Source organism: Pangasianodon hypophthalmus, chromosome 27 (genome assembly GCF_027358585.1).
Source record: "Pangasianodon hypophthalmus isolate fPanHyp1 chromosome 27, fPanHyp1.pri, whole genome shotgun sequence".
Classification (NCBI taxonomy): domain Eukaryota; kingdom Metazoa; phylum Chordata; class Actinopteri; order Siluriformes; family Pangasiidae; genus Pangasianodon; species Pangasianodon hypophthalmus.
The window spans coordinates 11,372,413-11,399,732 of NC_069736.1; the positions used below are offsets into that span (position 1 = coordinate 11,372,413).

Below are 27,320 nucleotides of genomic sequence, written 5' to 3' on the forward strand. Positions count from 1 at the left end.
TCTGAGATATCTAGTGTGGGCTTTTGCAGGCTGGGTATAACCCTTGCTGTCTTGAAGGCAGTTCGTACACGACCAGATGGAAGGATTTATGATGAAAGTGACGAAGGGGAGGAAGCCTTGCAAGATGTCCTGGAGCATTGTGGATGTGATGGGATCCAGCGGGCAGGCGGTGGTATTTTTGGACACAATAAACTGCACAATCTCTTCTGTAAAAAGAGAGGTATACATGTGTTAAGCAAAGATGAAGGGAAAAATTATTGCGTTGTGTAGGAATATGGGTAATAGGGAAAGTATGGCAGCTGTTGCTGATCTCATTAAAGGTAACAAATTCATCAGCAGTCAGGCAGGAGGGTGAAGGAGGTAGAGGGTCGAGAAGTGAAGAAAAACTTTTATGAAGCTTGCACAGATCAGATGGAGATGCTTCCAGCTTAACCTTTTAGAAGGATGTCTTGGCAGCCATCATGTCAGATGAGATCTTTGACAGAAGAGAGTGGTATGAGAGGAGATCTCACCACCACTGTTTCAGACTGAGACAACAGTGCATTGGCATTGAAATATTACTATTTGATATCTATATTTAAACCTATCGAGTGCTCCAGCTGTTTCATATTTCATTGTGGTGCAATGCACTACTGGCACATGCTACACCATGCTACATCCCGCCACCTGCTAAACTACACAGTGATGTATCAACAGTATTGGTAGGAATCATTATTAGCTTGTAGTGATGGCAGACAAAATTTTATATAAAACAGTACACCAATCAGCCATAACATTAAACCCACTGACAGGTGAAGTGAATAACATTATCTCATTATATTGGCACCTGTCAAGGGGTGGGATATATTAGGCAGCAAGTGAAAAGTCAGTTCTTTAAGTTGAATTGTTGGAAGCAGGAAAAACGGGCAAACGTAAGGAGCTGAGCGACTTTGACAAGGGCCAAATTTTGATGGCTAAATGACTGGGTCAGAGCATCTCCAAAATGGTATTTTTGGACACAATAAACTGCATGATCTCTTCTGTAAAAAGAGAGATATAAATGTGTTATGTTATGTAGATGATACTTTGACACATACCACCTACCTAAACATTGTTTCAGACCAAGTACACCCCTTCATGGCAACGGTATTCCCTAATGGCCGTGGCCGCATCCAGCAGGATAATGCACCCTTCCACACTGCAAAAGTTGTTCAGGAATGGTTTGAGGAACATGAAAAAGAGTTCAAGTTATTGACTTGGCGTCCAAATTCCCCAGATCTCAGTCTGATCGAGCATCTGTGGGATGTGACAAAAGTCTGATGCATGGATGCTGTGCCTCACAACTTACAGGAATTAAACTTCCTCAAGGGAGTATACAGTATAGTAGCCCATAGAATGCTTTATACAATTTTTATTTGTACCTTCAGAGCAGTTCTGGATCAGTTCTGCAATGTCATTCAAGCCGTCTAGTACCATCAATAGAATGTTGTAGAAACAAGAATCAGAATCCTCTGCTTCTTTGGGTCAAGCAGGGTTCAACATACACAATGGTGTCAATTTCTGCCATATTGGATTTTTATATTTTCAATTTTTTCAAAAATATATTTTTTTCTTCTTCTCCTACAAGTTTTGTTCAATCATGACCAAATTTGGCATGCAGCATTGTGAGACCAGCCTGAAAAAAAGATGTATCTCTGATTTTTAATATATGGAACTGTTCATCTATAAAGCACAAACGAATTTGATGGCATGCGTATTGCAGCAAACGTATTTTGATCAAACTGTGTAGATCACTGAAGGACCTTATCCTAGAGGTCTCCAAAAAGTTTTGTCGAAATTCACCTTTAGGTCGTGCTGTAATTAACAATATTTTCAAACTGCTTATAACTTTGTTCAACATCAAGATGAACCCAAACAAAACTTGTTTCTCAGATTTTTGATATGATGGATGCTTCTTTTTCAATGAATGAAATCCCTTGTCTGGAAGGACTCCAAAAAGTTTTGTCTAAATCACCTCTAAGGGGCACTTCACAAGTCAGTAAAACTGTTTATAAAATTTACATTTAGCAGACACCCTTATCCAGAGTGACTTAAATTTATCTCATTTATACAACTGAGCAGGTGATGGTTAAGGGCCTTGCGCAAGGACCCAAGATTGACAGCTTGGCAGTGCTGGGATTTGAACTTACAATCAGAAGATTAGTAGTACAACGTCATAACCACTGAGCTGCCACTGCCCTGTATATAAGCTTTGAACAACTCAACCTGCAATCAAGATTGTTCTTTCTCTTGATTCCCATGAAGATGCTGAGAGTTTGTCATGTAAAGAATTTGTAATTTGCCAAATAGGAAGTCAACCCTTTTTGAATGATAAAAACAAAAAAAAATTTTGTTTCTTCTCCTACAGATTTTGTCCAGTCATGACAAAGTTTGATCACATCATCGTCAAACCAGTCCAAAAAATGTTTTCATGTTTTTGATGTGTTTTTTAATTACTTTTTGATTTTTGATGTATGAGACGTTTTGTCCATGACCTTCAAGTGAATTTGATGGCTAAGCCACCAAACAGGAAGTGAGGGCATATCACAGCAATGTATTGTATTGATTGTATTTATGTATTGACATCAAACTTGTCTCATATATTTAACAACATGACTTACAGTTAAGAAACAAGATTTAAATTCATTGTCCAGGGAGCAGACATTGGAGAGCAGAATGGACGGGAGAGCCGGCCGGCTAGGGTTTGTTTTTAGCCTAGCACGGACCCCCGCCTCCTTGCCGCGCTTCTGCTTTCTCACGCACCGCTTGCGACGTCCCCTCCTGCGGCCACCGTCATCAGGCGACGCAGAGGGCTGGAGGCCTGGTCCCCGCAGCAAGCCGAGATCACATAGCTTCTCCAGCAGATCGTCACGCAGAGTAGCTGTAGTGTTGTTTCTGAAGTTTAGAAGTGTCTGGCGGTGGTATACACAAACACGGTGGCCGCGAAGGGGACGTCGCAAGCGGTGCGTGAGAAAGCAGAAGCGCGGCAAGAAGCTCCGATTTCCATGTGCCATTAAAAGTCGGGCTAAAGACAAGAATAGCACCATTTTGTATCCGGAGTGGCCGCTGCATGCTACTGCCGCGCCGCCATATTGGATCCTTGAACTTGAACATGTAGAACAACCTTTAGCAACAATAACTTGAAGTAAACGTTTTCTGTAGGAGTTTCAGTCTCTCACATCATTTTGGAGAAATTCTGGCCCACTCTTCTTCACTCTTATTGCTTCTTTTCATTTATATTTGTAGGCCTCACAGCTTTAAGATCCCGCCACAGCATCTTAATGCTGCTGAGGTCTTTACTTTGACTTGGCCATTCCAACACCTTAATTTTTTCTTCTAATTCAGATGTCGATTTGCTGGTGTGCTTGGGATCATTGTCCTGCTGCATGACCTAATTTCGGCCCAGTTTAAGCTCCTGGACAAATGGCCTCACATTTGTCTCTAGACTATTCTAGTGTAGATTGGAGATCATTGTTGTCTCAAATGTCCTGTGGCTGCAAAACAAGTCCAAATCAGCACCCCTTGCTTGACAGTTGGTATGAGGTGTTTGTGGTGATATGGTCTGTTTGGCTTTCTTGCTGTACATGATGACCAAACATCGCCAACCTGGTCTCATCAGTCCAAAGGATATTGTTCCAGAGCTTTTGTGGTTTATTCAGATGAAATTTTGCAAACCTAAATTGTGCTGCCATATTCTTCTTGTAGAATGGTGAATTTTAAATTGTTTGTAGATCCCCTTAACACTTCCCAGATTGATGACCAGTTGCTTCTCTGAGGTCATGGCTCCTTTCTTCTTGACATGATGTAGACACAAACCTGAGGTAGTCACACATTGATTATTAACTAATCTTGTGCATTTCATTAGTAACACCTGGCTGCTAATTACTCTCTTAATGATTATGGAAGTAGGAAGGGTGTAGGGTTGGGCAATATTACAAAATATATAATAATGCAAATTAAAATTTATGCAATTTATTTATAAAGTTTTTTATTTATTAGAATGGATTTTGGAAACTGTAGATATGCAAAAATGGTAATAGCTTCTACAACAAATAGTGCAAACAATGGTTCTATTAAATAAAGGATATATATAAAGAAAGGATACTTAAAAACATTGTTTGCACTATTTACCATAGATGCTGCTGCTGTTACGGGGGCAGTCGTGGCCTAAAGGTTAGAGTCTCGGCCTTGTAACCCGAAGGTGAACCTGAAGGTCGTGGGTTCGAGTCTCAGGTCCAGCAGGGATTGTAGGTGGGGGGGAGTGAATGACCAGTGCTCTCTTCCACCCTCAATACCACGACTGAGGTGAGACCCTTGAGCAAGGCACCAAACCCCCAAATGCTCCCCGGGCGCCGCAGCAAAAAAAGGCTGCCCACTGCTCCGGGTGTGTGTTCACTACTGTGTGTGTGCACTTGGATGGGTTAAATGCAGAGCACATATTCCGAGTATGGGTCACCATATTTGGCCACAAGTCACTTCACTATTTTTGCACAAATTAGTGAACCCTTCTTTCTCGACAGATTAAATGGGGGCCATGTCTTTCATGACATGAAATGTCACCGCAAATGAAATACACCGTCAACATGGGGTATTCTTCTCAAATCCAAGTTCCGTCCCTGTTTATGGAGTGACATCAAATCAACATGGCTGCACACAGCATCAAATATAAACAAAGTAAAACTTCTTACACTTATGAGTTATACTGTATATACAAGTATTGGCTTTAGTTTAATCAACATACAGATATATTCATTTGTTAAATCTAAAACACTGACCATACAGTTTGTTGTTTGAGAGAGAAAATATATACATCACTCATCAGAGTTAGCTGCTTAGCTTGTTGCTAACAACAACAACAAAAAAACATGGGGGCGTCAGTTTCCCACTTCATCTGTTGAATGTGCCATGGTCAAAAATGATGTAATTCTGACCAGTGAATTTCCATTTAGGATGTAATACAGAATTATAGTTTACATAAACTTGTTCATCTGACTTTTCAAACTTGTACCCACCTTGTTTCTGAATGTTGGTTTACTTTTGGAGAAAAATTAATACTTACTGAAATCTGTTTTTTTTTTTTTTTTTTTTTTTTTTGTCAAATGAGGCTATTTGTTTGTTTATAGAAGTTGGTGAGGACCATGCAATTGTTATTTAGGCCATGATAAAAACATTGAATTGAAGGAGGGTGTACTTTCATTTTCCCATGACTATGTGAGGGTGTATTTTTTCCCATGACTGTGGAACTGTGGCCGGGTATGGCCAGGACAGTGACACAGTTACAGAGAAGGCTCAAGCAAACAATCCTAACTGGCGAGGCATGGGAAGCCAAGTACCATTGCAGAAAAACAGGCAAAAACACAAAGATTCACCAGGCCCAAAGATTCACCAGGCAAGGACCAAGTGTGGAAGAAGTGAGAATCAGGTGCAGTGCACCGAGACTGGTGAGATGCAGGAGAACCTCAGGGAGGAAGCACAGCACAGTACCGGAGATCTCTCTGCACCTACTTCTCCCCCAAACTATGCATGGGACCAGATTAATGCCATCCCAGGAAACCTACAAGGGAACAAATCCAGTGGCCCAAATGAGCAACATGAAAGTAGAGGTCCAGATTTGAGGAAGATCTGGATCTAATCCTAGCTGCAACACTGGCCTGAACACCGAAAAAGTCATCACCTACAGCTTAGCAAGAGAATGCTTTGGTGTAGAGAAGAGGGGAAGCACAGCCAGTTTGGCGAGGGAAGCAAGCAGAAGGGAAAAGGAAGTTCAAGACGTGAGGAAGGAGATCAAGACTAAACAGGCAGCTCAAAATTGCCAAAGCTGAGGTGAAAGATGGCATCAAAGAACTAACATCCAGCCTGTAGCAACAGCAACAGTGAGAACATCAGAGTGGATTAGGAAAAGACACATGATGGTGGAGAAGGAGTGGGCCCAGTTCATCAAAGATCCTTACGGCTTCACCATATTGCTATTAGGTGAGGGAACTGGGTATCTGGGAAGCTGACAAGCCCAAAGGAGGAGGTGGAGGATTTCATTAAGGAGAACATCAGCGACTCTTCCAGGTCAGTATCCTTAGAAGAAGGCCAAGAACTTGGCCTAGCAGGTGAACCAACAACTGACCTCAGCACCAATGAGCCATCATGGAAGGAGATCCAAGAAATTGTGGAAAATGCAAGATCAGTGTCTGCCCCCAGGCCCCAGCGGTATACTCTACAAAGTATATAAAAAGTGCCCCAAACTGCTGTGGAGATTGTGGAAACTCATTTGGAAGATTTGGTCAAAGGCACTATCCCAACAAGCTGGAGGAGAGCAGTTGGCTGTTTCATCCCCAAAGAAACGGGCCCCTCCTATATAAGCTGATTTAGGACCATCTCCCTTCTAAGTGTAGAGGGAAAAAAATTTTTTCTCATGCTGGCTGTGGGAATGAAGCAGTACACGACTGAGAATGGCTATATCGCTACCTCTGTCCAAAAGGGTGGAATTCCAGCATTCTCTGGGTGCCTGGAACACACTAGGGTCCTCAGCCAATTCATTCATGAAGCTAAGGAAAAGAAGGGCAACCTCACAGTGGTCTGGCTTGACCTAGCTAACTCCTTTGGCTCCATCCACCATAATCAGATTCAAGCAGGAATGAACCACTATTACATCCCAAACCACATCAAGAAAATGATCACCAGCTATTTGAACAACATCAGGTTGCAATTCTGGACCACCAATTTCACAACAGATTAGTGTGTGGAGAAAGGGATTGTAACAGCATGTACCATTTCCTGCATCCTGTTCATAATATGAATAAACCTGATCATTACCTCAGCAGGAAAAGAAACCAAAGAAACTTTAAATGGACTGGCCTGTGGAAGCTGGAGCCATTCCGCATATCTTGAGCCATTCCACACTAGGCCAAAGCAAAAGCATTCTACACAATCAACTTTGTCAAGGAAGGAGAAAAGAAGCTGGTCAATGACTGCACAATTGGTCACAAACATTAATGGTAGGTTTGGACAGAGACCCACTCTAATCTGATGCAATCTCACTCAAATTGGGGGTGCTATTTGTGTTTGTGCACACAAAAATATCTTGGAAAATAAGGTGACTCTTTTGCTGAAACTATATGAAATTGCCTTTTGGAACTTTTAGCTCTACCCACTCAAATTTGTAATAATTTGCAATAATAATATGTGAAACCTACTTTTGTGAACTAGTCCTAGAATTCTTCACAAAATTAATATCAAACTACTCAGGAGAAGGTGATCCTTAATAATTATAAAAAACATGTTGAGATGTAAAAATAATATGCCTGCCACATGTTAAATAAGTCTAAGGAGGCAGAGCTGGTTTACTCAGATAGCTGTAAGTTATGACTGGTGATATGAATTTAAACCAAACTTGAACAGCATATTTAGTACAAAGTTCTGAGGATGTCTTTAAAGGTTGGGGCATGCTCATCGACAGGGGGGCAGAGTTAAGTTCTAATAGCTTTTTCCTCAGGAACCAAAAGTCAAATTGACCTGAAATGGTATGCTGCATGGATCTGCTAATCTATAACTGTATCTTCAATTATCACTGAATTACTTCATAAACATGGCCACCTTCAGCACAGATTGCCACGGAGTGGGGGCCCCCTAGACTTTGTCACCCAGCCCTAGCAGTCTCCTCCACTGTGGCCACTGTTGAGCTTTCTACACTAGCTGGATTGCTGCTCTTTGATGCCTCCACTGTGTATTGAGATGCTGCTCATAGCTAAACTACTTTATTAGTTGCATTGCTGACAAGAGAGCCTTGAGCCGAATTTTCCCTGCAATTTTTTTTGTCTACTGAGCCATTTTTTACTCTCTCTACAATTCATTCAGCTTTCACATCCCCATCTCAAGCATTCTTCGGTTTGAACGTCTGTGCTAGTTGAGCGGGGATGCCAATGCTCGCATGGCATGCCCAGCTGGCAGAATTAGACCCTGATTCTGAGATAAGTCTGACCGAAGTGCCACATTCTAAACAGTCTGCTAATTATAGTCAATGGTTAATGGCAACTGAAGCAGAGTAAGAAGCCTAGAAAGCTGTCTTAGAAAGCATGTAGACGACTTAACATAGTGTAGTACTTATATCAGTGCTGCAGCTTGTCTATGATATTACACTCTACACAGAAATAAAGGCCTGTGCACTCTTATAAGACATCTCTGTTATAAGACATCTCTGTTATTTGTTAAGCAAATGACTATTCGAATATAAAAATCAATAATTTTTTTGTAATAAGTTTTCATAATCAACCTTATTGATTATTCAGACTTTTTTGTGCATTTGTTGCATCTTTAGTTCTGAAACGTATCCAGTACGTGTTATGGTACTTGTATTTGACCTGCGTGGTAGCTATTCATTCATCAGTCCATTTATTTATCTGTCGCAGTGCAAGGTCACGGGATGCTTCCCTGGCTAAGCAGGGCACTACTTAGAGCTGAACCATCAGGTCTGTGCTATAGCTACCTTGGCAATCATGTGAGTGTGGCAATCATTTTCAAATGATCACAGGGTTCCCCATCATTTGCTGACCCTATAGGCACTCATACAGACACTGAAGTTCTCTGCATGAGTGCACACAGACACACACACACATACACACACACTAGAGGATATCCAGGTGTTAGACACTGCCCCTGGAAGTTATCCAGTGTTTGTAAAAATGCAGTTACATGTGTAACTAGCATTTAAGTTCATTTTTCTCCTCTATGCATTATGAATTTGCATTATCTTTTTGCATTATCCACTGGAGCAAGTAGATCCTTAAAACAAATGTTTGAGCCAAAAAAAGGCTTTTCTGTTTAATTGTCTCAAGTAAACAGAAAGTACAAATCAATTGTAAAGTACAAAGTGTTTACACTAATTTTGCCTTTACATTGCATTTTGAACAGTTTTTAGGTTCAACACATCACTGTGTCTATAATCAGGCCACAAATAGCTCTAGAATATTAACTATTCGTATTGCCTGTGATTGTTATTGCTAAAGAACAACAAATGTGGTGGAGAGCTTTGTCAGTTGGATAGCACTATCAAAACTAGTCAAAGAACTAAAGTGACAAGTGAGCAGATGATTTAATCTTTGCACCTTGATCATGAATATTATAATGGCTGTGAAGTGAAATGGCTGGTAACCGTAATTACTTTAAACAAAGTGATACCTTAAAATGTAATTATTGATGAGAAATACCAACTCTTTTTTTTTTCTTCTCCCTACAGTGAGAATGTCAACACATACTGCCTCCACATAGCTGAGGATGATGGGGAGGTGGATACAGATTTCCCCCCTCTAGATTCCAATGAGCCCATCCACAAGTTTGGTTTCAGCACACTTGCCCTGGTGGAGAAGTACTCATCTCCAGGTCTAGGCCCCAAGCAGTCACTTTTTGTCAGAATGTGAGTTATCTGAATTTTAATTAAAAAAAAAAAATTTTTTTTAATATTATATTTATTGAGGTATTTTTAGATTTTCAGACAAACAAAAAACAGTCACAAAACAAGACAAAACACAGCTACACAGGTATAAAATGAAAGGAAAAAAAGAAAAAAAAAAACCCATCTCCTTCAGATTCAATTTAGCAATTAACCACAACACCGGGTAGAGGCAAGGGAGGTCAACACACTTTTGCTCAATGTGACATTATGGACAAGTTCAAATAATAGATCTATATTTCCAGACATACTATATCTAAACCTTTCTACATGAAGGGTGGAAGAAAGTTCAGACAACCAGATCTTGAATAGTGGCCTTGAAAATGTTGCAAAATTGTTGTCTATGTATAAATCTCTCAAGGTGAGGATTCCTTTTCTAGCCCAACCTATGAACACTGGGTCTAGTAGTGAGGGCTTAAAGGCAAGGTTGAGACAGACAGGAGCAAAAAAGGAGGTATTTGACAGTTTGAATGTCTTACTGATCTGACACCATATCCCGAGGGAGTTAATAATCATAAAGTGGGATCTTACTGCAGCTTTAGGTTTTTCTGGGGCAGCAAATAGCAATGAGGAGAGAGATGAGTATGAGGCACCCCACTCAATCATAAGCCATGAAGGGAGGTCAGCTGAATGACTATTGGGGCATGGGTCCTGCCAAAAAAGTTAAGGTTCTACAATTGGCAGCCCAATAGTAGTGTTGAAAATTTGGCAAACCTAATCCCCCAAAAGACCTAGGCTTACACACATGTAGTTTAGATATTCTATGTGCTTTAAAGCCCCAGATGAACGGCAGTACAATAGAATCTAAAGTTTTGAAGAACCTTTTGGGCAAATAAATTGGTAAATTCTGAAAAAGATACAAAAATCTGGGTAATATCACCATCTTAATGGCATTCACACGCGCCATCATTGAAAGTAGTAGGGTACTCCAGTATTTTATATTGCTTTTCAGATTCAACAGATTCAACATAGGTAAAAAGTTAAGTTTATATATCCTTAGGGTCTCTAGATATATTAACTCCAAAGTATTTCAAACTATTTGTGGCTATTTTAAAAGGAAGACTGCGCATAAAATTTGAGTCAATATTGTTAGTCACCACCAAAAATTCACTTTTTTGCCAGTTTACTGAATAACCTGATAGTTTACCGAATGTTTCCAATAAATTTAGCAAGGGTGGTATAGACTGTTCTGGGTTGCAAAGATATAGAATAATGCCGTCTGCATAGAGAGAAATATGATGATTGATTTGGCCTAAATTTGGGGGCAATATTAAAGGGTTCTTTTTAATGGCAAGGGGCGAGCGTTTCAACTGCAATTGCAAAAAGCAAGGGCGAGAGAGGACAGCCCTGCCGGGTGCCTCTATGTAATAAAAATTGAGATGATCTATTGAAATTGGTTAAGACCGAAGCTCTAGGTTGGGCGTATAACATTTTCACCCAAGAGGCGAATGTATCCCCCATTTCAAATTCTCTAATCACAGCTAGAACATAGTCCCATTCAATTTGGTCAAACGCCTTTTCTGCGTCCAAGGCAAGAACTGCTATACTAGTTTGGGACTCAAACCTGGTATATAAGATATTCATTAGTTGCCTAACATTAAAGAAAGAGAAACGGTCAGGAATGAAACCAGACTGGTCATGATGAACAATTTTCTCAATATAATTATTTAGTCTGTTAGCAAGGATCTTAGTGAAGATTTTAAGATCAGAGTTTAAAAGAGATATGGATCGATATGACGATGGATTTGTTTCTTCTGTACCTTTTTTTTAGAATTAGAGAGATATTTGCCTCATACAGGGACTGGGTGAGCTGGTGATTACCAAATAAGTGATTAAACATTCTCAACAGCAAAGGAGAAAGGGCCAGCACAATTTTTTTGTAAAATTCAATTCCAAACCCATCTGGGTCAGGTGCCTTTCCCCCAGGGAAAGATTTAATAGCATCTAGTATTTCTGCTATTGTTATGTCTGCATTCAAAGCTGCCTGCTCTGCGCACCCCAACTTTGGAAGGGGTAATAAATGAAGAAAATTAGCTAATGCTGAGGGGTCAGAGCAGCCCTTTGATTTGTATAATTCTTCACCTAAATGTATCGTTGATTTCAGTGGGATTTGTTAGAAAGACACCCCCCTTGTTTTTGATTTTATGGATTGCTCTACTGGCTTACAGCCCTTTTAGCTGGCGAGAGAGCAATTTATCTGGTTTATCGCCAAGTTCAAATTGTTTTTGCTTAACTTTTAACAACATATTATTAACTTGGTTCGAAAGAATTGAATTATATTCCAATTTGAGTGCTGCAATTTCATTAAGCAAATCCGAATCTGTAGAATCTCTGTATGCATTTTCTAGCTGAGTGAGACGATTATCAATTTCTAGGAGACGTTTGTCTCTTTGTTTTTTAAGACTGGATTCATAAGAAATAATATGTTCCCTCAGGACAGACTTTAAGGTTTCCCATAATGTTGAATCCGAGACCTCGCCTGTGTCATTAAATTTGAGAAACTCAGCAAGCAACTCTGTTAAATGCTCACAAAATCTGGAGTCCAAAAGCAGGGTAGGATTAAACCGCCAATTATAGCTGGGCTTAATTTCTGATAGATCTAGAGAGAGTGTCACTGCTGAATGGTCAGAGATGATTCTATTATGATGTTTCATTGATTTAAAACATGGAATTATTTTAGAATCAACTAAAAAGAAATCTATCCTAGAGTATGATTTGTGAACCTGTGAGAAAAAAGTGTACTGCTTGTCCATTGGATATTTTAATCTCCAGATATCAACAAGGTCAAGGGAAGCCATCAGATCATTAAGAACAATGGTAAAATTAGCCAAGGATATGTCAGAGTGTGAAGGATATCTGTCTATAACAGAGTCTAAAACTAAGTTGAAATCACCGCCTATTATCAGATGTGTGTTTAGAGTGGTTGGTAAAAGATTAAAAACTCTGCGAAAAAAGCGGGATCATCAAAATTAGGTCCGTACACATTCAGCAATGTGACATGGAATGAGGACAGTAGGCTTGAAACAATTACATAGCGACCATTAGGATCACTGATAGTAGATATATGCTTGAAAGGGACTGATTTACGAATCAAAATAGCTACTCCTTAGATGAGAAAGAAGATTGGAATATCTGAGAGATCCAATTGCATCTCAGTCGCCTTTGTTCAGAGTGCCTTATATGTGTCTCTTGTAAAAATAATATGTCAGCAGTGATGGACTTCAACTATGAAAAAACTTTGGCTCTCTTAATCTGATTATTTAATCCCCGGACAGGTTGACACTGCCAACTTTAGATAAAGACCCCCTACTACAAGTCATGATGTATAATATCTATGTATAATGTAGTGGCTGCTGCAAAGGAATTTGAAGGAATACTAACTAAAAAACCTGTCTATCAAAATAACCTCAGATAGAGAAACCAGGGACTCTCTCACAGCCTCTATACAGAAAATATAAAGAAAGGAATTGCTCTATGAACCTGAGTTACAAGTTTAGGACACAACTCTGATAACAAGTATATATATATAAAAAAAGCTGTGTATAAGACTATTTAAAACTATTTAAACAAACATGATGGTCTCAACATTCCCATGCAAACAAGGCACTAATATAGGCCTATAACTGTATAACTTGATCGAATAACATGATCATAAACAATCTGCAGATGTCTTTTTTTTCATATGAGAATATACTCACAACCTCCTATAAAGGCCTGTAAACCAAGAAATTTTAAGTCCTTCAGCCATGGTCACAGCATTGAGGAACAGTCCTGAGCTGCGGATCAAGAAGGCTCTTGCTCTATGACAGACTTCACAAACTCTTCAGCCTCCGACACTGAGCCAAAGATTTTCTTTTTATTTCCCTGGGTGACAATAAGACGTGCGGGGAAGAGCAGTCCGAATCGCATACCGGCCTCCTTCAACTTCTTTTTCACTCCGTCAAACACCCTTCGCTGTGCGAGTACCTCTGCCGTGAAGTCTGGGAAGATGGAAATGAGTACTATTTTAAAGGCGCCTGTTGCCGCGCAAGTCGCAGTATCATCTCTTTGACAGGATAATGATGTATCTTCGCAATCATGATTCTGAGACGTCCTCCTTTCGATGGTAGGGGCCCGGTGCGATGTGCGCGGTCAACTTTAATTCCTTTGGGAAAGTTCACGGTACCCAGGAGTTTCGGGATGAGTTGTTCCACAAACGCAGTTGGGTGGCCGGCCTCCCCATTCTCAGGTAACCTGAGAATCTTGATATTCTCTCATAGAGAACGACCCTTGAGATCATCCAATTTAGCACGCAGGGCCTTATTAACTGCAAGAATTTCCTGACAAGAGGCCTCGAGATCTGAAATGTGAATTTCATGCTCAGCTTTAACACCCTCAAAATCCGCGATAAGGAAGGTAGTTTCAGAAAGTGTTGTTTGCAGCTGAGAAAAAGTCGCTCCCAATTAATTAAATATGTCGTTCATACTGTTACTCATTGTTTGAATCGCCGATAGAATAACAGTTGAGTCCGAGGCCACGCGAATATCACCATCAGCTTCGCTTTCATTAGACGACGGCTTCTCGGCCAGCTGTTCACCTGCACGAGTTGGTGAATCACCTTTCTTGGGTTTAGCCTTCTTCATTTCACTACTAGATAATGGCGAGCAAACCTTCACGACGAAAATAGTAGAGAAAAACACAAATTTAACGAGGCTTTGAGGGAGCACTCTAAATTAACGTCCACACCATGTGGTGCTCTCTAGCGCCCCCCCTTAATTTTTTTTAATTGACACTTAAATTTACATTTACCTCATTTGGCTGACTCTCTTATCCAAACCAGCTTACAACTGAGATAGGATACAAATGAGCAGTTGAAGGTTAAGGTCCTTGCTCAAGGGCTCAGCAGTTTAAGCTTCCATTTATTCCATTCCCTACACAATTTGTTTCTTCTGTCCTGGAGAGTGATCAGTCAGAGGCTTTCAGTGCATTATAATAATTAGTGTACACCCTTTATGCAGGCACATTGTTGAACATACTCAGTCTGGTTTGACAGAGCTTTTGTCAGATTTCCATGCCATGCTGGGCAGGTGTGCTCTAAAGTGGGATGAATATATACAATGTGTATCTGAAGTGGGTACTCCTCACTTCTCAGACACTTTGTTGTTAGCTTTTTTATTTATTTATTTTTTATTACTATTTTTTTTTTCTTATGATGGTTTCACTTTAGGTGCCACTGTAGGTCAGACTGTCATGGTACTGCATTTAGCCTGGTTTTGTGTCATTTTACTGCTGAGGACCCAGCTATCTATTTTATCCAGAACCATCTGGGAAAATGTTACCTTGGTTGCAATGCATACATGGATGAGGTTTAGATCATCCACATACTTCCAGCAATTTTTAAAATCTGTGGCAGCACCACTGATTTGAGCAAGGAAGATAAGGGGTCCCAATAATGTCATACCCCATAAGTGCCTCCCAGTAGCCATCTTAATCTCATACACTCTGCCTACAGCTCAAGTCAAAACTGACCATTAATGCAGGCTGTACACCTAGCTGTGCTAGGGGTTTCATGGCTGTAGTCAGGTAAACCTTTTCAAAGATGGTAATTATCATATTAATAGTGGATGTAACATTAAATGCTTTGTACAGTGTGTGGGGAAGACTTACCAGTGCATTTGGAGCAGATCTTCCAGGCCTTCTACCAAACTGAGAAGGCTCAAGATTGGGACATGCATCACCGTTCAATTTACTGCAGACTCCTCTGGTGCCTTACTGAAATGGGGGATTATGGATAACAGTCATAATTGTTCAACTGAGGGAGGTAAACATTTGGGGAAAGGGCCATTTGCCTCTTTCCACTGTGGTGGATTAATCCCTTCTTGGAAAGATGTATTTAAAATGTCACAAAGAAGTTTGTTTAGTTCACAGGCAACATCTCTTAAAAGTCTTAGGTGTAAGGCTTTTTATTTTTGTTTGAATTCTCTTCAGTTTGTCATATACCTACCATAGATGGATTAGAGGGAAGGGGTTTTGAGCAGGCAAAAAGGCAAGCAGCAATGACTGACATATTGTAAAATATTTGGTTATTGAAGTCAGCAATAATTTTGTTATTGTCCAAGTTAGAAGTCGCTTGATCTCATCCCAGCCAAAGACTGCATCTCTTAGGAAAAATAGATCAGAGCCATTACACAAGGCAATCCAAGGCAAATTTTATTTATAGAGCACAAGTTTAACACAACCGTAGCTGATCCAAAGTGCTTTATAATAAAAATAAATCTGAATTTAAAAGAGAAAAGGAAAAGATACAGATACAAAAAAATCAGACAAAGAAAAATAAAACAAATATCAAAAACAATTAAAATGTAAATACATAAAACACAATTTAACACCAATTCAACTATTCAAAGTACATACACAGCATCACTCAAATGCTAGAGAGTAAAAATAAGTCTTTAAGCTAGATTCAAAAGCATCCAGTGATGGAGAAGCTCTGATGTTCAAAGGTACACTGTTCCACAGCTTTGGGGCAACTACTGAGAAAGCTTGATCACCTTTTGTTTTACAACGAGAACGGGGGACAGATAAAACTAACTGATCACAAGATCTTAATGACCTAGGGGCATTATATGGCCTAATAAACTCACAAATATAATCCGGGACACAATTATGCAATGCCTTGTATGCAAAAAGAAGGATCTTAAAGTCAACTCTAAATTTTATAGGGAGCGAGTGCAATGAGGCAAGGACAGGGGAGATATGATCCCTTTTCTTAGTTCCTGTTAAGAATCTGGCTGCTGCATTTTGAACCATCTGTAACCGAGACAGTATAGATTGAGGTAAGCCAATGTACAAAGAGTTACAGTAATCCAATCGAGAGGAAATTAGTGCATGAATTACAATTTCAAGGTCTTTACTAGAAAGTGCGTGCTTCACTTTTGCCACTGATCTGAGATGAAAAAAGCTACTCTTTACAACTGCATTTACATGCTTGTCAAATTGGAGGAGAGGATCAAAAAGGACTCAAAAATCTTTTGCATGATTATTTAGGTTATTACTTAAGAAACCTAACTGTGTTTTAATGGAGTTGTTATTAGCAGCAGGCTTTGGGCATAGCTGATACAACAATTTGGAACATCTTAAAAAAGAAAGAAACCACTGGTGTACTAACAACTAGACATTGAACAGATCGGCAAAGGAAAACAACAGCAGTTGATGACAGAATCTGCTGTTGTTTTCCTTGGCTGACAGTCAGGGGATATCACCAACAACCTCCACAGGGCACGGGTGAAGGTACCACAATCCACTATTAGAAGAAGACACTAAGAGCAGAAATATTGAGGTCATACCACAAGATGCAAACCACTCGTTAGAAGTAAGAATCAGAAGGCCAGATTGGATTTTGCAAAGAAATAGAGATCAGCCACAAAATTCTGTAACCAAAATGAACCTCTACCAAAGTGATGGAAAAGCCAAAGTGTGGAGAAAGAAAGGATCTGCTCATGATCCAAAACATATGTGCTCACTGATCAAGCAAGGTGGAGGTAGTGATATGGCTTGGGCTTGCATGGCTGCTTCTGGAACAGGCTCACTAATCTTTATTGATGTAACTCATAATGGTAGCATCAGAATGAATTCAGAAACATTCTCTTTGGCAATTTGCAGAGAATTGCATCCAGTCTAATTCGGTGGAACTTCAGGCACATTACAAACACACAAAGGGGAAAAAGTTTACGGTTTTAGACTGGCCGATCTGAGTCTGATCTGTTGTCTCATATTCATCTTTTGATCTCAAACTCAAATATCTTCAGCGTATGGTAAAACAAAAGCCATTACAATACTTTCAGAGGGGACGGTATATTTGAGACATTACAATAGCAGAAATGTCCTACCGGCGGACTGCCAGCCAGACTGACAGTTTGGAGGAGATCATCATGCAGACATGAAGGTTGCCAGGTTGAACTGACTCCAGTCAGTTCAATCACATTTTAAAACCTGCCCATTTGACTACAAACCGTCTCACATTTAAACCAATTCTTATATATCAGCACAGTGTTATTTGTTTCCACATTAACTGGATTAAGAATAGCCACTCTATACTTTTGAGGCATCTGGCAAGCACACTCTTTTCATTGGTATTGTGCCATTTACAGCAAGATCTGTGTACTTCCTTTGAAAAGACTAGAGCTATGCATTGAAAGATGTCTGTAGTAAATATAATTATTTAATTAGGCTAAACGATGTCTCATTTATTTGGCTAATATTAGTTATCTAGCTAACTTGTTCTTATGGGTTTTTACCCATACTGTCTTGAATTTTATAGAAATGAGAATATACACTATATAACTAAAAGCATGTGGACACCTGACCGTCTCATATGTGGGCCTTCCTCAAAATGTTGCCACAAGGTTGAAATCACACAATTTTCTAGAATATCTTTGTATGCTGTAGCATTAAGTTTTCCCTTCACTGCAATTAAGGGGCCTAGTCCAACCTGTACCAGCACGACAGCGCCCCTGTGCACAAAGTGAGGTCCATAAACACATGGTTTGCCAAGGTTGGTGTGGAAGCCCTGACTTTAACTCCACTAAACACCATTGGGATGAATTGGAATACTGACTGTACAAGCTTTCTTCGCCCAACATCAGTGCCTGACCTCTCTAATGCTGCAGAAATTCCCACAGCCACATTTCAAAATCTAGTGGAAAGCCTTTTCAAAAGAGTGGGCACCAGCTTTGGAATGTGATGTTCATAGGTATGATGGTCCAGTGTCCACATTCATGCCATATAACATACCAAAGTGGAGGTAAGCCCTGGCATAAGCCACTCTTATCACAGAGTTTGGTTTTTAAAATGTCTGTGAATTTACACATGATCGCCTCTTTACTGTATGATCAGACTGATTGTTCAAAGTAAATTTATAATTGTTTAAAATTTGGCAGTAATGTTTTTTTTCCATAAGTAGAGGTACTTTTTTTTTCCATAAGTAGAGGTGGTGTTTTTCAGAGTTGGAATGGAATCTTTAAATGTGCCCCACAGATTGAAAACCCCTAATCTAGGTCCTACAATGAATTCTGTTGGAAGAATGTTCAATTATGGACATTTTTGCTGAAGAAATTTGGTGCAAATATGGCTGATCACACATGTACTGGAAAGAAATTACTCTTCTATAACTTGGACTCACATACTGCTGCATTTCATTGTTTCTCTCAGTTTTCAGGTGTTTTTCAGGGTGAAGTGTACTCAGTAGATGAGTTTACAAAACACAGACAAATTGCTAGCATTACTGTAGTACTTTAAATTTACAATTTACTGGGTAAACAACATTTCAAGCCAGTAAAATCCATTTCCCCCATGTTTGTATTATAAAAGAATATGGATGAGACTTGTAATTCACTGTTCAGTAAAACAAATGTAATTGTAATATACTGTAATATATGGGGAAACCTCTTTTCCAACAGTACCAGGTAGCCCAGCTCTCTGTGTGACTAGTATGAAAGAATGTAGTATGGCTGAGTGGACAAAATGAGATACAGCTTGATGTTGGCTGCATCACCAAAATAAGAAATAGTAATATTTGCCTGAAGGATATTTGAATTGCACCAAATTAGATAAATCTGTTGATAGTTTGTAGAACTCATTTGTGACAAGAGGGAAATGCGCATAGAACGTTTAATAATGAGAAGAAGAAAGTTATGCATCACAATAACAAAAAAATAATGGAAAATACATACAAATGTAGTGAGTAGGATTTGAGTGCTGCTGAGTAGGTTTGGATAGTGCTATGTGCTCTTTAGCACACCAGTCTTGGCAAAGTTTACTGCCAAAGTGCAAAGTCTTTATTGTTAGCTGTAAAGGAGGTTCTGGACAGGCCTCTGCTCAGTCACACAAGAAATTCTTGGCACACATTCCAGCTAATAAGATGGATCACAAGTAGGTTGTGTGATGCCCGTGTCAGGTTGCTGGCGATCTCAGTAGAGGAATTACTGCCTGCAGATGTTTGCTGCCTAAGTGGTTAATGTAGATGCATTGATTAAAATCTCGTGAGAACATATGCATTGCGTGTAGCACCCACGGTGTAGGATTAAAATATAAGGTGATATTATCTTAGTCCACTGCTCTCCTATGACCAAGGATGGAAATAGGTGCAGCCGAAGCTAAATGCGTGTTTTACCCTTAGGATTTAAATATCTGACTCCAATATATTTAATTAATTATCTGACTCCAAAGAATAGTCTTCTAGTTATTGCAAGAAGTATAATAGTGTTCCAGTTGTATTTACTCTAAAACAGCTTCATGCAAAGTGTTCATTATAAAATGACGTTCTTATGTCAGGGGAATTTATAAAGCCTATTTATTAAACAATTATCTTGTTAGCTCAGAGGTTTCTATCGACGTGCAAGCCTAGGCCTTTCCTAGTTACTTGAGGTTTTAAACTTGCAAGTATTAGCCTATTAGCTAACATACTAAAATTTTAGCTAGGAAATAATTTCTAATAACCATATAAATCATACAGGTCATACATGTCATGCATTCTTAATGCACTGTACTTTCTTACAGAAGAACTACTGAGTGTTTGGAGATACAGTAATGAATGGGTTTATTGTATAAAACACAAATGCAAGATATACAGAAAATATAAATGAAGAGAACTTACAAAGTCAGTTGACTTTGTAAGACAAAACACATTGCAACATGTAGTCTAAATGTTATTTCCTAAACCTGTATGATAGTTATGTCATCACCACATGAAATGTTCACCATGAAATACAGATTAGATTGATACCAAACATGCCCTGAAGAATATGTTAATTAAACACTGTTTAGATGACCAGGTTTAGTTCACATGGTCTCTCTGACCCACATTCTTGATCATTTTAACCTCAATCAGATTACTGCCACAGTTTATAATTCTACTACACTGGCAGTACATTATCCATTTTACTGCTAGCATTCAAGCAGAGGGACACCTAGGTCAGGATATGGGCTAACTCTCCACCAACCTGGAATGGCATAAAGTGTGGTTAGCACATTATGCACTGCTGGACAAATCATGCCTTTGAAATCTGCCGTGCATTCCAGGGCACTCTATGGACCTGCTGCCAGTGAGGCTTTGAGAGAGGAGAGCTCAAGTTCAAATATTTCAGTATTGCCATGTTTGATAGTCTATATTCTCTTTCATATAGAAATGCAGCTCATGGTTTCTCGTTGATTCCAGTGGACAGTTTGAAGGTAACCATGAAAGAGATTCTACAGAAGGCCCTCAAGAAAAGAAAAGGCTCACAAAAGGGTTCAGGTAAGAGCTTTCACTGACTTTGACCAAGATAAATTATTATATTATGGTCTGACACTTGTTCTAACTAGATTGTGAGAGGGCACAAACTTGATTTATTCCCATTTTATATTATAATCATAGATAAGATGAAAATCTCATTGGATTCTTTTGTGGGTCAAGGTGACTCTATGAACCCCTTCTAATCTCTAGGGTCAGTGAGAATCACCTTGAAACCTCCTTCTGTGCATGTATAGCAAGACTTTCCAACAAAGTCACATAGTTATGTATGTACTCTTGTGAGAATTTATGCATTGCATGTAGCACTCACTGGCAATACATTATTTATTTTACTGCACCTGGTTTCCTGTATTTCAATGCCCACAAGGACCATGTCTGCCACAAACCTTTGGCAGTGAGAGTCTCACCCTGAGAACTCTGGTAGCCATTTAAGTGACCCCCGACCACCTTGTCACTAAAGAGTCCCACAGAGCACGCTACTGAAAGACAGACACTGACAACAGGAAGCTTTACAGCCAGATACGTTGCATTTCAGAGACTGACTACATCAAATCAGTGGACCCTGATGACAGTTTTGCAGGGATGCAAACTATAGTTCTGCCCAACACATTTGCCTCTGACCAAAGAAGTTTGTTCTTTCTTAGATAGACTTAGAGGTGCAATTGAAAAGGTAAACCCCACAGTTCAAAACAAGCAGTTAAAATTATTTCCTTGTTCAGATTAAATGAGACAGTTTACATCCAATTCTAGATTTGAGACAGTTGAAGCTGCAGGGCATTACTAACAAAAGTCATCCGCTTTTGGCAAGCAACACCCCCTCCCCCTCCCCCTTCCCCCCTCTACTTTGCCCATGGATTAGTTGTTGGTAGGATATGACTTTTTTAGGTCATGAGTGATTAAAATGTATCCACAACCTGTTTTTTCAGAGAGATCATGAGTACTGTGATATTAATCACATTTTATAAGAGTCAAACTCAAAAATCTGAAACATGGCACCCCAAATTCTTTTATGAACCAGATATTATTCACCAGTCCTGCTCACATTGTCCCTTACCCATCCTGAGTAACACTAGACAGCGCGATTATTTAAAAAAAAAATCTGTTCTATATCTGTATACTGTATAGTCAAAAACTGCCATTGTATAAATAGGACCTTATGAGATTATGAGCAACTTATGAGCATGAGCATCAGAGTCATTTCTGTATTGATTTTTTTTTTTTACTTAGAGTCTATTGTATTGAACTGAAATTAACTGTTCAATGATGGAGACTTTAGTGGAAAACTGTTCTTAGCAATTGCAGTCCAAAGGCTATCCAAGGAAGAACATCCACAGCCATCTTTATTGTTTCTATGTGGTATCATCCACAGTAATCTCATTGATCTTTAGGCTGTAGACATCTTTACACAGCAGCAAGTAATTTTCAGGTAATGTGAACTCCAAAAAGAAGTAGGGCATAAGGATGGATCAGGCAGGTCTGAAGAATGGATGGAGTCAGGATCCCTGGTATCTCAGTAGTAGCGTGTGTAGCTTGAACAGAGAGAGAGAGAGTATGTGTTTGGGGGAGAGGGGATGGGAGAGAGAACTCAGATTATTAGGTATGCTCTTGTCATGTAATGGTTAAAGAATATGTACATTGTGCACAGAGTGCAAGCAGGGACTCCGGCAAGACTAGCTATGATAGCATAACTAAAAGAGAGAGCCAGAAGATAACACAGACATAAGGACGCCAAGAGACATAAACCATCCAGCCACTCCACCATCAACAAACCTGAGTGAATGTGTGAGAGTGGGGAGGGGGGCAACAGCATCCAAACATCCCCGTTTAAAGTATTCTATGCCCATGAATCCTCCAGATCTGCATTTTTACCTAAGAAAAAAACTGTTAACTAAAGGCTTGACTAAACAAATATGTTTTCAGCATAGACTTAACCACTGAGACCCGTCTGAGGTTTTTTAATCAGGGGTTTGCTAGTTGGCTAGTTTAAAAGGGTTAGGTAGCAAATGGTCATTTTAGCCTGCTTGCCTGCTCCCTGGCCTTGGCTCCGGATTCTCACCAATTAACTAGGACTGTTCTGAGACAACGATCTATGCTGCAAGAAATGAGAGCAGTACCTTCCCAAGTGGGATAGATACCGTTCTGCCCTAACAGTCCAGCCTTGCCCTCAAAACTACTCCAGTTATTTTTAAAGCCTACATTGTCTACATCCATAACCTGCAGTAAGCTACATCATCACACCGCATTGGGATGGGGCCAGAGTAAATTACTGCATCGGACATCGCTTTCGCTAAATTACATACTTCTACAATGTTACCCTCTGACTGATGAAGGCATATTATTAGCTCCTACATGAAGAACTACAATTGAAAACCTATGCTTGCATAAGACCCTAAGATTAACTGCATGTCCAGTGCCTTGGCTCTTAGTATACACTTAACTAAAGCTGCTGGTGCTCCTAAAGGTCTACCAAATTTGATATGTCATAAGATGGAGTCTCCTATAACCAGAGCTTTTTTGGGCAAGCCTGGTAGACACGTGGAGAGGAGAGGAGTGGTGCTCTCCTTTGCAAGTGTTAGTGTTAGCTTTGGCATTTCGATTATGCCGCCAAGTCTTCACCCATTCACCCCGCTGTCAGGGCTGTAATGCCAGAGTTGGGGGATTGCTATCTCCGCCTAAGGCATCCAGACTTTGCCATACAGAAATTATGCTGCTCTGACAAACTGAATGTTTGCCATGTTGCATATTAAACATACCTTAGTTGAAGCTTAGATTATTTTAGACAGATCCAGCGTGGATGGTCTCCACTTGCTGTCTTTAATACAAAAAATACAACAAAAGAAAATGATAGCCCAAAATTATTGATGGAAAAAAAAACTTATAGTTTGAAGGCCGACACAGGCGAGACACTCCTGGCAAAGGATTCGAAAACAGGAACATTGACACAAGAACTGATCATTCATTAAGATATTAATAAGATATTAAATTAATGTACAGTAGATATAAAAAGTCTATACACTCCTTTTAAAATGGCATGTTTTTGTGAACTAAAAAAATTAAACTAAGATAAATCATGTCAGAACTTTTTCCACCCTCAATGTGAAATTACAACATATAAAAATTAAGTGAAAAACAATCAAACATTTTAGGGAAAAATATGAAAAATAAGGTTACAATATCCTGGTTGCGTAAGTGTTCACACCCTTTTATAATTGGGGATGTGGCTGTGTTCAGAATGAAACAATCACATTCAATCTCATGTTCAAAAGTAATTATCTTGCAGCTGTCATCAATGAAATTACTCTGATTATACCAGGAGATGCCCTCACAGTTTGATGGATCTAGGATGTTTTTGCAAGAAAGAGTGGTAAAATATTGCCAAATCAAATGTGCCATGCTGATAGACTCTTACCCAAAAAGACTGAGTGGTGTAATAAAATCAAAAGATGCTTCAACAAAGTATTAGTTTCAGGATTTGCACACTTATGCAACTAGGTTATTTTAAGTTTTTTTTTCCCTAAAACGTTTCTGATTGATTTTCACTTTATTTGTATACTTTGCAATTTCAAATTAAAGGTGGAAGAGATCTGACATGATTTGCCTTAGTTTCATTTTTTTTACTTCACAAAAACCTGCCATTTTAACAGGAGTGTGTAGGCTTTTTATAACCACTGTAAACATATTTCGTCTGCCTATCACCCTTCCATTTATTGCACTTTTAATTAATAAAGACATTATAGAGGTGATGTACATTTTTATTTATTATTTTTAAAATATGTTAGCCAAGCTTGATTGTTTTCATTTTTGGAAATAATTTTTCACATTTTGTTGGAAAGGCCACATAAATAAATTTATTTGGAAAGGTACTTTAGTCTAAGTGGTCTCAGTTATTCTTTTCCTGTGAGGTTATTTTATCCTATAGAGCTATATTTTCATCAATAGGAGTTTGGTTGCCCTGTGCAATAACTTGCAAAATAGTCTTAAAAACCAAAATGAAAAATAATTGTGATCATAACATGGATTGTGATCACATCCTGAAATCATGATTTGTTATTTATTTATTTATTTATTATTTATTTTCTTTTGAAAGAGCGCCCATGTTTTGGGGCCAGACAGGCTGGTTTGTGTATTTCAGAAACTGCACATTTCCTGGGATTTTCACACACAACAGACTCTAGAGTTTATGCAAAATGGTACAAAAAACATCCAGTGAACAGCACTTCTGTGGGTGATGAGAGAGGTCAGAGGAGAATGGTCAAACTTGTCTGAGCTGATAAGAAGCCTACAGTGACTCCAATGATAATCACTCTTTACAACCACAGTGAGCAGAAAAGCATTTCAGAATGCACGTCAAACCTCAAGGTGGATGAGCTACAACAGCAGAAGGCCACATTAGGTTCTAGTCCTGTCAGCCAAAAACAGGAATCTGAGTCTACAGTGGGCACTGGCTCATCAAAAAGGAACAGTTAAAGACTGAAAGAAAAAAAAAACTTGTCTGGTCATTTTCCAATACTCAGCTGTCCAATTTCAATGAGCCTGTTCCTTTGACTGTTGTAACCTAACCTTGCAGCAAAAATATCACTCAACAGTGATTTACTTTCACACTGTTAGCCTCACTGTACCATGTCCACAGCTTGGTACTTGTCACACGGACAGTGAACAAAGGTTAATACACATCACGAGACATTATCCTTTTCATGACCATTCATTCAACTCTTTATGATGCATGCATTATAACAGCTGTACACTTACTTGATTGAAGTTAACCATTAAATTAATAACAGCAAAATTCTAAACACTTGAAGTTGAAAATCTTTACAAACAACAAACTCCACTACACTACAGCAAGCCAGTACATTGTGTTACTTTGCTGTGGAATTATGCCAGCAGATAATCAATACCATGTCCATTAAACATCTTAATTTCAAGATAACATAACATGTCAAACCTTGAATCTTACAACTGGCAGTTACCAATTGTTGGCCAATACAATGTGCGTCCTTAATTTATATACTGCAGAGGCAATAAACAGTCCTAGTAGAAAATGTTGTTATTGTGTTTTGTAGGCCCCATGTATCGTTTGGAAAAGCAGATGGAGCCAAATGTGGCAGTGGAGCTGGACAGTACACTGGAGAGTCAGAGCACACTGGAGTTCTGTCTAGTCCGAGAGAACAGTGAGTTTGGACAGTACATTACCCTTAGGAAGAACAGAAAGCACATTTGAGACCTAAATTTGAGAGCTAACACTCACTTGCTTACTTTAATACCTATGCACCACACACTCTTAGGAGCTGTGAGGGCTGGTAGCTTTGACAGGTTTAATTTCCTAATTTATATTTTTTTTATTTCTCTAACTCCCTTATTCCTTTTCCTTTTTTGTCCCAATTTGTCTCTCTCCTGTTTGTCTTTCAATTTCTTGCTCTTTCTTTCTCCTTTCTGCCCTTGAATTCCCTAAAAGGCTCCAGAGGAGAGGAGAGCTCAGAAGAGGACCCGCCCATAGACATCAATACAGTACAAGATATGTTGAGCAGTCACCACTACAAATCCTTTAAGATAAGCATGATCCACAAGCTCCGCTTCACTACTGATGTTCAGCTAGGTAAGTTACTCTGTGGACAAATACTGACCCTGTCAAATATTGATTCACTAATCAGAACCTTGTTGTAAAGTTAGGGTAAATGTTGTTGTAAGTAAAGTTATTGACACTTTTCTTTAAAAAGAGCAAAAATCTATATATTAAGAGGGCATCAAATGCAGTGATTGATATTTTGAGCTTCAACATAGGCAGATGCTATATAGTTTCATTTAAACACAGAATTATTATCCCAAACGCCAACATCTTCAGCAACCGCTTTAGGGTTCACGGCGCATCCTGAGCCTGTCTTGGGAACACTGGGTACAAGACAGAAATGCATACAAATCTGCACACTCACCCACACCCAAGGCCTATTCACTGTAGCCAGTCAATCTTCCGGCATGTATTTGGGAGGTGGGAGGAAGCCAGACAACTTGGAGGAAACCCACACAAATTTAGGGAGAGCTTGCAGAACTCTACACAGATAGTAACCTGAGCTCAGGATTGAACCAGGGACTCTGGAGCTGTGAGGGTGCAAAGACACCCACTGGTTCACCGTGCTGCCTCCTTTTTTCTTTAGAAGTGCATTTGTTTGTAAACCATCGTGTAGCACGTCGGGGCATGGTTTAGCGGGAGGGCATGGTCTGCAGTTGGAGGGGGTGATTTAGGGGATGAGCCAAAATGATGATGGTTGTTGTGGCAAATGTATATTTTATGTATTTTGCCCTGTTTGTTTTCTCTCTCTGTGTCTATGAGTGGGTGCAGAAAGTGTGTATGGCCATGAGCTGAATTGCATTTGCAGAGGAAATAAGTATTCAGACACTTATTTCCAGGCACTTATTAATATGAACAAAAAAGTATGTATTCATAAGTATAAACAAAGATGTTTAAAAATGGAATAAAAAATGTACTGGTTTTTTTTATTGTTTACTGCACATTACTGCAGAATCACCTAAAAATCCACCATCCAGCTGAGTTTTCGTGCTGCTGCTCCTGCTCTCCTTAAACTGTTTTCAGTCTTT

The 27,320-nt window shown here is 39.3% G+C and overlaps 1 protein-coding gene across 4 annotated transcripts in view; it reads left to right on the forward strand.

The window, feature by feature from the left end:
* Positions 1-27,320, forward strand: part of mapkap1 (MAPK associated protein 1) — a 57,979-nt gene that overhangs the window by 23,868 nt on the left and 6,791 nt on the right. For all 4 annotated transcript variants that reach the window (XM_053230207.1, XM_053230206.1, XM_053230205.1 and 1 more), the window contains 4 exons: positions 9,245-9,421; positions 20,620-20,729; positions 25,790-25,897; positions 26,182-26,322. In XM_053230207.1, the coding sequence (XP_053086182.1) occupies positions 9,245-9,421; positions 20,620-20,729; positions 25,790-25,897; positions 26,182-26,322 (536 nt within the window). The remainder of the gene's footprint in view (positions 1-9,244; positions 9,422-20,619; positions 20,730-25,789; positions 25,898-26,181; positions 26,323-27,320) is intronic.